At 37.0% G+C, this 17,063-nt stretch overlaps 1 protein-coding gene across 1 annotated transcript in view; it reads right to left on the bottom strand.

Moving 5' to 3' along the window:
- The window catches only part of snap91a (synaptosome associated protein 91a), a 49,941-nt gene extending 33,739 nt beyond the window's left edge, over positions 1-16,202 (bottom strand). The window contains exon 1 of the mRNA XM_081388500.1: positions 15,537-16,202. Within this exon, the coding sequence (XP_081244626.1) occupies positions 15,537-15,666 (130 nt within the window). The 5' untranslated portion in view covers positions 15,667-16,202. The remainder of the gene's footprint in view (positions 1-15,536) is intronic.
- Positions 16,203-17,063: the final 861 nt, after the last annotated feature.

The following is a 17,063-nucleotide window of genomic DNA, read 5'->3' as shown; positions in this document are numbered from 1 at the left end:
GTTTTTGAATCGTAACACAATTGTGCACGTTATCCACGCTGTATCATAACAATACTGTCAAAAATCGCGGAGAGCAATGTCTGCACGCAAACGGAGATCACCACTCCTGACAATTTGAGAAGCGATGTGTTGAAGGTGTTTGGATTTCAAACCCTAAATGGAAAAACTGACAACGTTACACCCTGACAAGCTAGGCGATCTGTCCGAGGAACCGCCGCTAAAACAGGCAAGCATTATTCTTTTCTGCCTCTCTCCTCTTTCCTCATCACGGGGCTTAACTGTTACCAGCTGTCCGCCAAGTAAGGGATAAATGTGATATAGCGAGGCGGTTGTTATAGCGAATAACAACCCCGACAGGCTGAACTTATTACATGGCTACCTACAAAATAAATAAATAATTTGACACAAAATATTGATTTAAAAAGGAGTTTATTGATTTAAAAACGATTGTATTGCTTCCGTTAAAGAAAATAGTCTGTTCCGCGTCCATATAGCAACGCGCTGTTTTTCATGGCAACGATGTGTTATACTTCGCAGCGGTCTGTTATCAAGAAATAACAGACCGCATCAAAGAGTATAGAAGTACTTCTATACTCTTTGACCGCATTCTACATTAGAATTCAACCAAGTAATAAAAGGCGATAACAGACAAACTGACACGGTTTATCTGTGAAGATATGAGACCGATCAACATCACGCATTGCATTGGCGATCCATAAGACTGTGTAATGTCGTAAATATTAATAATAGGATACATTTGATCATTTAATATTCGAATATTATTCGAATATTAAATAAAATAAGGAATGGAATTCGAATAGTATAATAGAGGAAGATTGACAGCCCTAGTTTGAACATAAATGTGTGTTGGCAGTGTGTGAGCAAAACCACCCTAGAATGAAAAAAAATCCACCCGGTGGTTTTTTTACAATCTCAATAAATCATAAGCACTGTCTCAGATTCGGCGCAATGTGACGTAGAATTGAGCAGGCCCCTCCCACGACTGTTGAGTGACACTTCAGTTTAAGCCCAGACCCGCCCTGAGTGAGCTGGACACAGAGTCCGCCATTGTTCGACGCTTGAGCAGCTGTAGACAAGAATGTCTCCTAAGCGATTGAGGTGTGTTGTTGATGGATGTAAGAATGAACATAGCAGTCTTCATTTACTTCCGCTGTTACTCAAGGATGGATCTGTACTGTTTGTGATCAATCTTACACTCTCCAGAGCAACAGGACTAACGTGACTGGACACGGAAGAAATGAAAGTGCGAGCGCGCTCTTTATGACAGCTCTTCGAGTCATTTTACGGATATAAGGTTTACCAGTTTATTTAGCACCCACTGAAAAGGTGTGTATATTTGTTTATTGTTAGTTGTAACGAGTGTTTTGTGTACTTCGCTGTGTATGTTGTTGATAATGAAAGGGAGAGAGAGAGAGAGAGAGAGTTTATGGATAAGACTTTAATGCGCACTTCTTATACTGTGTTTATTCAGCTCTTACAGAGATTCTCTGGAGTAAAACTAACGCTCATCTTTTGTGTGATGTACAATAAACTTCACTGAACTCGTCAGTATGTTTTGGTCATCATTCGGACGGGTTTTATAGGCTTGTATTAGTGGATAAAAGCAGATGACAAATAAGTTATAACCATAATTAAACTAAACTATACCTGTTCTATGTCCATACAGCATATATTCTCTGGCTCTGTGGGCATTATTGTCCAACTCCGAGTCGAAATGAACACCGCAACTGAGAGTTTCTGTTCTGATATTATCAGATGAGATTGTCCTGACTGAAGCGCGAGCTTGTGAGGCTCCGCCCCCTGTGCCGTGCAGCAGCAGTTAATTTGCATTTAAAGGGCACACACTAAAACAGCGCGTTTTTCTGAGCCCCAAAAAATTACAATTTAAACATGCTGTAAAAAATGATCTGTTGGGTATTTTGAGCTAAAACTTCACATACATACTCTGGGGACATCAGAGATTTATTTTACATCTTGTGAAAAGAGTCATAATAGGTGCCCTTTAAGACCTAATGCAATATTCCCTTTCACATGCGTTTTATTTCTAAACTGTTTACGTTCATTTAAGACATAAACGACTGTTTATGAGGATAGTCGCCAAGACTGGCATTTTGACAATTTTGGGTGAATTTGTCTGTTCAAACACAAGAAGACGCAAAGAGAACTCAGTTCACTTCAGTTTTCGCACGCTGTCTGAGGGTGTGTTCACACTTGCCATGTTTGGTTCAATTAAAATGAACCCTAATGCGAATGCTCTGTTAGTGCGGTTCATTTGAAAAAGTGTGAAAGATGCCATCCGAACCCTGGTGCACATCAAACAAGCGGAAAAAGATCGCTGAAAGAATGGGTTTCGGTTCGCTTCCAAATGAACTCTGGAGCGGTTCGAATTAAATATGAATGCAACACGGACCAAAAACATGTTAACGACATGTCACAAGATGCGACCCCAAAAAGGACAGAATGCTCAAGCATAACTGTTTTTTTTATCATCATATTGCAATGTTGGCCATCAAAATTCGGTACAGGCAAAAACTGTGTCTCCTCACAGCAGATCTTCATTTGTGTGTGTGACGGAGGGATTCCTGACACTTTTTTGACTCCTTTACACATTTTATAAGCTCTTCACGAGTTCTCAGCTGGTCAAAATACCATCATATGTTGGCTACACACATACAACAAGTGCATTTAGCCCAGCACACAGCATAATTTGGATGCTCATTAAGCTCTGTCACGAAATAAACGTAATAAAGCCAACCAATCAGGTGCCCTATGCCTTTAGGTTTGGTATCTTTAGGTTCATTGTTAAAATGTGAACACTAAGCGGACCAGGACTAAATGGTTTTTTTTTTTTTTTTTTTTTTGGTCCGGTCCAAACGAACCAAACTAAAAGTGTGAACACACCCTGAGAAGTGGCTTTCTGAGCCCATGCCTCGGATGTGTGCGCACACAAACTTCTCACACAGCGTGCGAGTACAAAATAGAATTCTCTTTCGCATCTTCTTGCACTTGAATATTTAAACTAGCAAGGCTTAAAAACGTGTGCAAATGATAAACTTTCAAATGATGCAGCACTGGTTCAATGTCCATCAACTGTCCCGAGCGTTGTTCACACTGGCCCAGGGCCATCTTTATTGTTGAGCCGTGCACTCACTTGATTGTTCCCATGTGTATCTTTAGACAGTACTTTTAATTATGAACAAGAACTCACCAATCAATACCTGGTTACACTGAATGATGCTAGACACAGGTCAATGTAAATATATAGGCTAACAATACACAAGAGCAAACCTGATAACAAGACAGCTGAACAGGAACCAATCATTCACAGCCCACAAAATTTCAAAATAAAAGACTACATGAGAACACAATAAAGACTCAAAAACGGCATACTAATAATCAGAAAATTAATATTCTAATAATTGAATGCACAATCTGATGCTACAAACAGTCACACTACAGCTCCTAGTATTGGAGTGCTACAATGTATAGTGATTGTGTCATGTTACACAGCATGCTCTGACTGTGACTTGGTGATTTCTGACCAGGTTTGAGTCCAGTTACTTGCAGAGAATGTAAAATTAAGTGAAACGGACTTGTAAGTGCATTCTTTGTTAGTTATAGAACCCGAATTGAGAGTAATATTGCATTTGTGGAGTTACCATTGTTGAATTCTCTAGTCCCAGAAGCTATATTTTCTCTGTATTATTTTGTGATATCACAAAAACATATATTATTTGAGAAATGAGTCCCATTGTAAACCTGTACAATGATGTGGCCAGCTAGAAATGTCATGCTAATCTTAGCATGCTAAATTGCATTAGCATACTCTCTCCACTTTGCCTTTCATAACAAGTGATTATATCCTTATGTGCTAGCCTTTAAATAACATTAGTGGTGTATTTAGAACACTTTTAATATTTTTGCATATATTTACCAACACTCCTCTTGTCCAAAGATCCTATGCAACTAGTTACTTGTTTTTAATGAAATAACAATTATTTCGCCAAGTCCATTCAACAGAGCTATGCAAACTGATGAGCATGTTAAAATGAATGAAGGTTTTAAGGTAGAGTGTAACATGAGAGCTGAATGAGTGTGCTGAATATGTGTGTGTTTGAGAGCAAAAACAGCCATATTCCGCTGCACATGAATGGAGCATGAAAAGCTCTCTTTATTTATAGTCCTATCCCTGGAGCAAAAAAAAAAAACTAAACTGAGAGATTGCCCATGTGCCCTCACTGGCAAGCAGTGTGGCGACATTGCATCCAAGAAGAAACCAGCGTAAACCAGCCTGTACAGGAGAATAATCTTCCTTTCTGTAGTGCAGACGTGAGCTTATAAAAAAAGCAATCGTTAGAAAAACCAACCATTGAAGGCAATATTTTCACATTTTACAAATACTTAAGTAAATCACCCTTAACTTGAAGCATGATTCTCATTACAAGACAATTTGCAAATAATGTTGAAAAACAGTCTAATAACGAGCCTGCTCTTTAGCAACCATATAAAAATCAATAGTTTACTGTATGAAAGATTTTGCTTAATGTGTTGAAGTGTGATTCAATTAAAAGATTTTTGCATTAAAATCAATCCAAATGGACCCTATTTATCATTCATAATGGATCAAATCAAGTCTTGCCCTACATTTTTATTTCCACTCTGAAATGCATAAAATAATAAATCTAAATAATGTCGGCACACTTATGCTACCAAAACGTATTTTTTTATCTTTTCTCAAAAAATACTTTATCACACTAAACTGTGTTCAAAATGTCTAATCTTTTTGGAGAGAAGATTAATCAACATTTTAGGGAGCAACAGTGTGTCGACATAATTTATATATTTTAGTTTTGTGCACCTGTATTTATGGATGCACCAATATTATTAACAACCTGGCCGATACCAATAAGTCAATAATTATTTAAATTTTAAGGCCAATAATCAATAAATGCACAATATAAAAATATATTAATATTAATTTGTCTAAATAAACTAAAAAATAAAACACAAAAAAAATCTATCATTTTAAATGCTACAAGTGAATTTAGGCAATAGGCATCCCAACATTATAATATGCAGTATGATAAATCGATATTTATTTTGAGGCTTGCTACAGATTGTTTAAAAGTGTTATTAAATTTTTTTTTTTTTTTTTTTTTTTTTAAGATGATCTTTAAGGAAGTGTAAATGTAAAGGTTATCTAAATGTAAAAATAGAGGGAATGAGTATAAACAATTAAATGCAATATCGAACAATAAATGAAACAAATGGGGATGTATATATCATACATCCTTATTATTTATTTTTGGATGTGTGTAACACAAACTCTGAAAGGAGCAGAGAAAAATGGCTTGCAAACACATTTTATGTTGACTGAGCATCTCAACATCAGATAAACATGAATGTGCTATTATAATCTCAGTGCTCTATTTGACCTCTCCAACTATTCTGCAGTCCCTTGACCTATTCTAACCCCCTTCCCCTTTGGAAAAACCTAATGTCAATCTCCATCATGACACGTAGAATCTCGATCTGTTTTGACTTCTCTAATGTGAGAATCAGTAGAATCCTGTGTGGCCTAATCTCTAATGGCAGACCTGGTCCAGACCCTTGCACCCTGCTCGGTCTCTTAAAGGCTCCTGGGGGCCCGGCGGACAGATTACACAGGAAACAAATCTCTCTTGCATTATTCATGGAACAGCGTTGTACTAACAGCACCCATTGATGCCATGTGCACTACAGCCAGTGTGATTGTAGCCTAATTAACCAGGCGACAAATTTAGCACTTTCACCAATAAGCAAACAGCACTACAAACATCTGCGCAATGAATGGACAAAAGAGCATCTCTCTCTTGCTACACTCGAATGCAAATATGTGCTTGTGCTTGTAAGAGCAGCATAAATGACTCACTTCAAAATTTTAAATTAGCACACACAATGACTAATGCACAGTGAATACTGCTTCAAGGACGCAGTGACCTCTAAGTCAGCTGTGTGTGGGGGGAAGGGTGCTGGAAAAATGAGAATTGACAGAATATAAGAATAGACGGAGGTGTTAGTTCAGTTTTTGAGGGGATGTCCCTGTCCAAGGTGCTGAAAACACTCTGCCACTATGCTTTGTCGTGATTGGCCGAAAGCCGCATTTTGATACTGTGACATCACAGCAATGCTGATTTCTCTTGCTGAGTAACATCAGTGCCGCACAGCTTTCACTCTCTTACTTTCACACACTGCAGACAGAGTATCGCCAACACTGCACCATTTGATTTGTAGAAAGAGATAGAGAGAAAGAGCGAGCTAGAGAGAGACAAACAAGAAGAAAAAGAGAAGAATAGAGTGAGACTGATTCACAGAGACACACTTAAAAATGCATTTTAAGCCAGGGATGCATTATTTTCTCTGGAATAATGTGGCGATTTTGTAAGCTAATGTAAGTTTTACTTATTAAGCTGTAAGAGCTCCTTAAATCAGCACTTTGGTTGAAATGACACCCTGGTGGCCTCAATAGACTCTTCATTTTTCTTGTGACACTCAGATGAATGATTTCCTCCTCAAGTCCCTCCCGTTTAGCTGCGAGTCAGTCATATATCTCCCTACGGCATTTAGACAAAATGTATCTTTATCATTATACTGCTGATGTTTGAAACTCGAGCGCGAGTTTGAGCTTGACACTCTGCCCAGTTTGTCTCACCCCACATGGACATTCTACCCTCAGTCACCAAATATAGCATCAACAAAGCCTGCCGAACCAGATGCCTATGAATATGTTTCATTCCTTGATTGTTTGACTCGTCTATAAATATCAACAGCACTGGGACTTTTCCCAGTTTGTGTTTGTCACCATTATTTTTAGTTTAGCTTTAATTTCATTTTCATTAACTTTTAATTCGTTTCTCTTCAGTTACCTGTTTCGTGTGTTCTAGTCTCCCGCCACTAATCTGTTTTCATGGGTATTCATTTAAGTACACCTGTCTGTAATCTAGGGATGCACCGAAATGAAAATTCTTGGCCGAAACCGAAAACCGAAAAAAGAGGAAGCCAAGGCCGAAAACCGAAAACCGAAACACCGAAAAAATTATGCCAATTATTAGTTCCATCGCATTTATGGCTATGACTGTGTACTAACTTTACTAAAATCAAGGCATTGCAATTGCATAAATTAATATTAAAGTTTCAAAGAATAAATCAATTAAAATTGTATGCAAATATTTATTTAGCACATTGCAAAGTATAAAATTAAATGTTTAACTTGACCCCACCCCACTCATGTGTACATTCAATAATAATGTAAAAGTATACTGGCCTGCAGAAAGGTTTAAAAATGAAATTTCTCTCATAAAAACAAAGTGCATTTAGGTCAATACTGCCACAGCCCATAATAATATCTGCAGCTATATGCTCATGGACGTGAGCTGCAAAAACCATAAACAGCTAAGGTAAACACACACACCTCTGAGAAATGACGGCTGCTCTGCACACACACGCAAGGTCTCTCGCTCCCTCTCTCTACCGCGCGCGCGCGCGCTACAAATGCTCGCTCGCGATTCCGGGAAACTAATTTGCGGGCATCAGGGAGCCGCTATCAATACGAATACGATGTCTGTTTGGGATGTCTGTGTTTTGAAAATCGCTGTCTGTGGGTCACTCTCATATATATAGAAATACGTCCACACCGCAGATATGTTGCAAGTTCAAACAAGCACTTAGGTCGCGGTATCTGCTGTTTGCGTCATCACTACATTTCGGTCGTATTGTTTCGGTGATAAAAGTCTTTCGGCCGAAAACCGAAAATGCACTTTTGGGCCATTTTCGGCCGAAAATTTTCGGTGGCCGAATATTCGGTGCATCCCTACTGTAATCAGTTCATTGTATCTGTGCATTTAAGTTCCTCTTTAGTTCACATTCATTGTCTGTTTTTTTTCGTGTTTTTAAGCTCGCACGCTGTCTGGCATTTGTGGATTAAATAACTTCGTTTGACTTTGTTTAAGTAAAAACACTTCTAATTGAATCTTCATCGTCTTTGGACTGAAACGTGACAGTATTACTGTGCTTTTGTGGGTTTTTGTCAGTCTGTCCATTATTGGTGGTGATGGTTTAGTGACTCTGTAGGTTACACCAGTATATGGTGTCAAGTGACTGTCTTTATGAGTAATTCATTGAAATAACTCATTCAACCAATTTGTTTAAATTCTGAATAATTTTGGAAAGAAACAAGGTCGTTTTTAGGTTGTTGAATCATTCACTCAATCGATTTGTTCACAAACATTGGCTGTGTCCAAACTTCTGTCCACACTAAAATAATTTATGAGGCAGCATAATATTTAATGATCTACAGCAAAATAGAGAGCTTTGGTGATAACTAAGTAAACATTTAATAACTGCAATTACATCAAAATTGGAAAAAGTTGGTCCAAAATGTACATTTAAACACAAACTGAGCACCTACCACAACTTTCAGAAGCCATATATATATATATTTTTTTTTTTAGCTCAACTGTCATGGAATGGAATGCACAGGATTCTGGGATATCAAAGCCAGTGAACGTCACATCTATGCTGCCTTAAAAAAATCAACCAGATAAACAATAGCTCAGAAGACAGGATAACACAAACATTGGATTCGGACGTGCCTTGTTACCTTCATAAGCGACATTTTTCAGCTTTTGGCCGCAGCCATTGATTCATTCAACTGAACTTTTTGCGAAATCTGCATGGGGAAATGTTTCGCCCTCACATGAAATTCTCCATGATCGCATGGATTCCTATTAAGGGCAATTCTAGGATTTCAATATTATGGGGGCTCAGCCCCCAATGAGGGCATGATAAAAAATAAAATAAAATAAAACATTTAATATATTGTTTGCATACTAGGATAGGCAGGAACAATACATACAGTTGGTTCAATGCTACTTCATTTTTAGTACTCATCATTTTAACTACCCAGATCATAGGCTATTTGTTTCATATTAATTTAGTATATAAACAAAACCTTATATTACTGTAATTGCTTATTTATAGTTTATTTGCCCTATGTTAAAATTTTTTAAAAAAATAACAACAACACATTAATCTATATAAATTTGCCACTTCTATAATTCAGTGACATCAAAAACCACACATCCCTTTACTCTATAAGCCTAATAAATGTGTCACAATCAACTGTTGGGTCATTATTTATAACTCCATGTGATGTTTTTCGTCATATGCAGTTTAAATGAGTGCATTGACTGAGTCACTGATTGTGTCTTTAACCATTTCTGTGCACGACTGCATGTTAATCTAATGCCACATCCACAATTATCCATTAAATTTAAAATAAATACAATTTTAGAATGAATATAAGTATGTCTTCGCTGGAGGAAAACACGCTGAATAACACAGACTAAAAGACGGGGAGGAGCTGAAACCTGCCACCGTTTTCATGTGAAATTTAAAGGGGAGGCGATTACGAATTTGTGTACAGATTACGGAGCTAATCACAAAATATTCAGGGGGGCTGGGTAGAAATTTAGGTCCACCTAAAAACGGCCTAGTGATGCCCCTGATTCCTCTTGAAATGACTGGATTTCGACAATGAAAATTCGTTGAACAACATTAATCAGTGGAACGTCCATAGTTAATGCAATGAACTACACTTGTGGTTACTGCAAGCACACCTGTGTGAACTTGAGGGGAAATTGCTTGATGCATTCACTAAAATCAACCCGGGACCAGTTGGAAAGACGTACTTGCAGGGTAGTAAGTTCTTTTCTGTAGAAGTGAGAAAAGCTCTAGCATATTTTTTTTGTTCGCAGATGCATTGTTTTTATATTCCATTATCTAATGCAGTGACATTCAAGATAATTTTAGTGTAACTTAAATGCTAATCTATTTGGATCATGGCTACTGCTGCTTCTGGAATGACAGTTCCAAACACAGGCCTGATACAATGAAGCCTTTAGTATCCCTGAAATATGTTGGGGGAAAAAAAAACATCCGTGCAGTTTTCCCAGTCACACGACCTAAAATTGAGGTGATGCAATGTTTAAACATCCTAGCGGAGGGTTGGAAATGTCAGAAATGAGGTGAAATAAAAAGTCTTTATCAGACATTTCCTCCGTCCTCAAAAAATTGAATGAAAAAGTAATCCACAGTACAAAAAAACAGCATGAATGTTATGAAATATGACATTAAAAGTGTATAAATCACTGATTTTTAAGTGACACTGCCCAACGGTGACACCATAGTTACGAGAAGGTCTCGAGAAGCAGCATCTCCTCCTCCTAAAGCGTACGGTGGGTTTGGTGATGGGCAATTGAGAATGAATGGGGAAAAGTCACGTTGTCTGACTGAATAATTGTGTTAATGTGATAATTCATTAAAAAGTAAGTGAACAACTCACCCACTTAGATATCACCGCTTTGTCACAGCACGTTCAAACTTGAAATGTGAACTAATGAGTCAGCACATTAAAGAGATTGCTGGCATGTCGGCTGAATGCTGAGTGCTGCATACAAAATAATACTGAATGGGTTAAAAACTATAAATAAACAGAATAAATATTCATCACGGTAAGATTACATGGATGGAAACCAAAGAAAGGTTTTTCAACCATGTGAATTTGTCCTGAGCCTTGCAGTTGAATTGCTTATCTCTGCTTTAATTGACGTGTTCTGATTACCCATGCTCCTCTGAGTCAGATGTGGGAGTGTCACAGTGCTTAGGACACCTGCCACAAACACAGATCTTTTGTGATGCTGATCAAGACTGTTTGAAAGCTATTGATTTAAGAACCATGATTCAGAGAGATTTATGTGCCATATTTCAATGAGACACTGTTTACATTTCAGCATGAGCCAATTGTAAAATCTTTTCGAATACTAGCTATATCTACTTTCTGTTTGGGTCCAATTTCTACCAATTACTTTTACAACTAGAGGTCAGAGTAAACAACATGCATATTTGTTAATCTGTTTTTTTCCCCCTACATGACACTCAATAAGACATTGAGTTTTAAACTTTCATAGAATATCAAAGGGGTTGAATGTCGGTATCAAATGCTCCACTTAATGTTCTTGGTGACATCCTCACCTTTGACCTACAGAGGCATGTATAATTCAGCAGAGGTGAATCTGAGAGGCAATGAAAGTGTACTGGAGCTACCGAAACAATTCCCGGTCACATGCTACTCAACCTCATCTGGAGGTTGATTACTTTAGCCTTCGAGTGCACTTCCTATCATGCTATCAACACTGAGTAATGTACAGTAACTTAAAGACTCAAAGTTAGAAGACAAAAGGTTCAAGAGTATGAAGGACTAAAAATGACAGAACGAAAAATAAATAAATAAATAAATAAAAGTAGAAATAAATAAATAAATGCAGAAATAATAGTAAAATAAATACATTTTGGTAATATAAATGGCTATTTCTGTATTTTTACATGTATTTATTTATTTATTTATGCATTTCTATATGTATTTATTTATGTATTTATACATTTATTTATATATTTATGTATTTATATATTTATTTATTTATATATTTATATATGTATTTATTTATACATTTATTTATTCCTACATTTATTTATTTCTGTATTTCCACATTTCTACATTTATTTATTTCTGTATTTCCACATTTCTACATTTATTTATTTATGTATTTCCACATTTCTACATTTATTTATTTCTGTATTTCCACATATCTACATTTATTTTTCCCTGCGCATGTATGCTAATTGACCAATGGCTAACCACGCCCCCTCCACTCACTCAGTCAACATTCGGTAACAGCAGCTGTCACAGTAGGAGACATTTCATAGGAGGCAATTGATGATTTTTTGGAGACAGAAAGATTATATATCATCGTACGGTGACCGGGAGGGGACATGTTCGGTTCACTTATTTTTGTTGTGGCCACAACATATTAAGTCGTGGGAACGTCATAATATCTCGTGGGAACGTCATATTAAGTCGTGGCCACGAGATCATTTTGTTGAGGTAACGACATCATTATGTCGTGGCCACGCGATGCAAAGTCGTGGCCTCGAGATCATATGTTGAGGGAACGATATATTTTTCTCGTGGCCACGAGATCATTTTGTTGAGGTAACGACATCATTATGTCGTGGCCACGCGTTGAGGGAGCCACAGCGGCCAATACTGTAACCGTACCATAGACTGGGCTACAGCAGAGATGGAGATGACAGAAGAAATAACATTTTACTTTAAATTAGGAATGTCATATAAAGATATAGTGCGGTCTTTGGCATTAAGACATGCGTACGTTATAAGTGAAAGACACATGAAGCGCATTCTTAGACTTTGTCGCACGCATATTTAGGGACCGTCTCAAAATTACATGCGACATTGGCATAAACATTTCTAACTTCAATAGCATTTGAAGACAATGACTTACAGTCATAAAACCAACTGTACACTGTTCACCCAGGTCTCATGTATGATGCACACCTTTTAGATTTTTGATATTTATGACAATAAACTGCTAAATCATATGCAATTATTGTAGGCCTATTTCACTACTGCCACATACCTGACACCTAGATGAACAATGTAGGCTACAGTTGGTTTTATGACTGTAAGTCATTGTCTTCAAATGCTATTGAGCTTTAAATGTGTTCATATTCTGTATATGATCCCACACAGTAGTGAAATACATAGCATTATTTGCATATGATTTAGCAGTTTACTGTCATACATATCAAAAATATTAAAGGTGTGCATCATACATGAGACCTATATGAACTGTACAGTTGGTTTTATGACTGTAAGTCACTGTCTTCAAATGCTATTGAGCTTTAAATATTGTCATATTCTGTATATGATCCCATACAGTAGTGAAATATCAATATTTGCATATGATTTAGCAGTTTATGTCATAAATAACAAAAATATTAAAGGTGTGCATCATACATGAGACCTATATGAACAATATACAGTTGGTTTTATGAGTCATTGTCTTCAAATGATATTGAGCTTTAAATATTGTCATATTTTGTGTATGATCCCATACAGTAGAGATGTGAAATAGGCCTACAATATTTGCATATGATTCAGCAGTTTATTGTCATAAATATCAAAAATCTAAAAGGTGTGCATCATACATGAGACCTGGGTGAACAATGTACAATTGGTTTTATGACTGTAAGTCATTGTCTTCAAATGCTATCGAAGTTAGAAAGGTTTATGCCAATGTCGCATGTAATTTTGAGACGGTCCCTAAATATGCGTGCGACAAAAAAAGTCTAAGAATGCGCTTATCTTTATAACGTACCCATGTCTTAATGCCAAAGACCGCACTATATCTTTATATGACATTCCTAATTTAAAGTAAAATGTTATTTCTTCTGTCATCTCCATCTCTGCTGTAGCCCAGTCTATGGTACGGTTACAGTATTGGCCGCTGTGGCTCCCTCAACGCGTGGCCACTACATAATGATGTCGTTACCTCAACAAAATGATCTCGTGGCCACGAGAAAAATATATCGTTCCCTCAACATATGATCTTGAGGCCACGACTTTGCATCGCGTGGCCACGACATAATGATGTCGTTACCTCAACAAAATGATCTTGTGGCCACGACTTAATATGACGTTCCCACGAGATATTATGACGTTCCCACGACTTAATATCACGTTCCCACGAGTTTATATGTTGTGGCCACGACAAAAATAAGTGAACCGAACATGTCCCCTCCCGGTCACCGTACGATGTCACCAAAAGGGCCTTAAATATGCATTGGAGGGTTATATTAATAATTTTATTGTTGAGAAGGCCGATAAGCTTCAGCTCCAGAACAAAGATTTACAGTTCACAGTGTAAACGTTATAGTTTGGTGCTATTTCGCTTCAAACGCTCGCTTTATACGCGTGTCCTATTCGCTTTGGATTCAAAATGTTCAAGCGTCGAACTAGACGCGGATACGCGCGAATTTGACGCTCTATTCGCGTTTGGTGGGAGCGCAGAATAATGAACAGGCTGCGATGTCAAGATTGCATTGCTGGAATGTGTGTGTGTGTCAGAGAGAGGCACGGGCGCGATCGAACAGTGGAAACATAAAAACATACTCCGTCATTTTGTTCATACAGGACATCATTAAAACTGCAAAGTGTTTAGCCTACTTATATTTGTGTAAAACACAACATTGTGCTTTTGTCAAACTGTAAACTCTTGTCAAACTGTAACCTACAACTGTCACCCAACCAAAATCACACACACACGCTGTTTAAAAGCCAAAATGACAAGAAAAACCATAAAAACGAATGAAAACTGATAACTGCAATGCATTGCAGTGGACGAGGAAGCAGAGAACGTCCAAGTGTATTGGGTTAGCTATGCGTACTGTGATTGGCTCATCGCGTTTGGGGGCGTGGCTTAATAAATGAATGTAGAAATGTGGAAATACAGAAATAAATAAATGTAGAAATGTGGAAATACAGAAATAAATAAATGTAGAAATGTGGAAATACAGAAATAAATAAATGTAGAAATGTGGAAATACAGAAATAATTAAATGTAGGAATAAATAAATATATAAATAAATGCATATATAAATATATAAATAAATAAATATATAAATACATAAATATATAAATAAATGTATAAATACATAAATAAATACATATAGAAATGCATAAATAAATAAATAAATACATGTAAAAATACAGAAATAGCCATTTATATTACCAAAATGTATTTATTTTTACTATTATTTCTGCATTTATTTATTTATTTCTACTTTTATTTATTTATTTATTTATTTTTCGTTCTGTCATTTTTAGTCCTTCATACAAGAGCACATTATATAGGCTATATATATATATATATATATATATATATATATATATATATATATATATATATTGGTTACTCAATTGGCTACTGCTGAAAATCTATATTGTCCTACCTATATTGCACATAATAGATAGATAGATAGATAGATAGATAGATAGATAGATAGATATTCAGTGATATGTAGGCTACATTTTATAGATATACTGTAATTGTCTAATAGGTTTGCATATCGCTTAAAATGTCTATCATTTTCTTATAGATAGATAGATAGATAGATAGATAGATAGATAGATAGATAGATAGATAGATAGATAGATAGATAGATAGATAGATAGATAGATAGATAGAATGAAAATGCACTCCATTTCATACCAAATAAATGGCTTTCCAAACAAATGACTTGGAAGTGTGAGATAAAAGTCTGTTTCCTTTCAGGCCATACAGTGGACGGAAGCCATGTTCTCTGTTCATTCTGGTGTCTCTCTGCTTAGTGACAGACACACTGTGAAATGAGGGCCCATTAGTCACAGAGCAATTTCACATCTCCATTCCACAATACTGACACCAAAACAGCACCACAGACCTTTCTAACCAATCCAGTGGTGTTTGATGACCTTTGAGGAATGATGATGGGCAAAGTGGGCTAACCATTATGTGTATAGTTGAACAGATGGTGTAGGTATATTTGATAGAGATAAACAAGGACCTGAACCAACTTACATTCGAGATGTTTCTTTTTAGGTGCCATCACCTCGTGCGTGGTCGCTTTACACACCGCACGAGCCACCTCGGATCCCGTGAGGCTGTACTGCGCCGCGGCGATGCGGTCCGTCAAAGTCTGACCCGACATCTTTCTTCTCTCGCGGAATCAAACGCCCTTTACTCCTGTATGAAGAGACGCGTCGAGCTGCTCCAAAGCGTCCAAAAGGATGAGGCCCTTTAAAATGGATTCGAGGCCAAAATTTGCGATATCAATAAGATGTTATTGTTATCAAGATGAAATCTTTAGCATGGATGATGAGCTATGGACATACCTAAGGCAATACTAAACATACAGAGCTAGACTCCGTGTTTACTAAAATATAAATTTCAGGTCAACGCCTGCGCTGTGTATTCCCCTCGTGGAGATGCGGGAGATGCGTAACGACTATTTCAACCGCAAATAGTTATTAAAAAGAGATAACGGTGAGCCTGAATGTTATAAAAGACAATTTATATAAAGTACTAAAGGATTGTCCTCGCTATTTCCACTCTGTATTGGAAGAGGCTGTTAACGATGATGCTCGGCTCGAACAGTCGTCCTTCTCTCCTCCTCCAGATCAAGGATTAATCTTCCCGACAAACCCCGCTGGATGTGCAGTCACCCAAACCTTCAAACGGCTTGCGTTGTTCTCCTCATCTCTAAAAGACGCTCTCCCTACTTTTTATTCACCCTGAGGCTATGTCCAGTTTCGGACAATTTCTGAACAAGGAGGATGAAACGCAGCGATAACGGGAAGCCGCGGTCCCTGATGGACTCAATATTTATTTATTTTTCCTATCACTCCGCCCCCACGCATGAGTCAGGTCACACGTCATTAAAAACCCAGATGCGTTTTACTATCTGCGCCCCATGTTAATGTGCTGTTTTATTGCTATGGTAACCGGAGATGGGGATTTTGATTCCTCTTGGAGGATGGAATCTTTTCAGTCAGTCAGTTCACCCTAAAGATCCGTTCAGTGGCGTTCAGTGGCGTGATCCGTTCAGTGGCGTGATCCGTACAGTTTTTCGTGATAAAAAAAATTGCTGTTCAAGAATGTTCATTTTCTTCAAGTTTCTCAACTGCTTGATATGACCTTTATTAGGCAATAAACACAACAATGCCACAAAAATAAAATTAACCCTCTGGTACTGGTCGCGTGTCGGTCAAAAATTACCGATTTTTCCCCCCAATTAAGTAATTGTAATAAATTTTAGTTCGCTAATGTAATATTTTGTATTTTGGGGGAATTTTATGCTACTAAATTGTATTTATGCAGTAGTTAAAAGTTTAAAAAAGTAATCTTGAAAAAAGATATACAATTTTACATTGTTATAAAATATGCACAAAAATACAATTTTCAGTTTTTGTATGAAATATATATTTTCCAAAACACGTCTTACCCTAAAATGTGAGAAAATCAAAGCCATAAATCTAAACAAACTGTGTTCTATATTTGAGGTTGATATATCAAAACATGTGCTTTCAGTAAGAATTAGTTTGGGCG

This window comes from Scardinius erythrophthalmus (genome assembly GCF_964197995.2).
Source record: "Scardinius erythrophthalmus genome assembly, chromosome: 16".
In the NCBI taxonomy this organism is placed as follows: domain Eukaryota; kingdom Metazoa; phylum Chordata; class Actinopteri; order Cypriniformes; family Leuciscidae; genus Scardinius; species Scardinius erythrophthalmus.
Note: the sequence above shows the minus strand (reverse complement) of the source record. Positions and strands in the feature narration are given on the sequence as shown.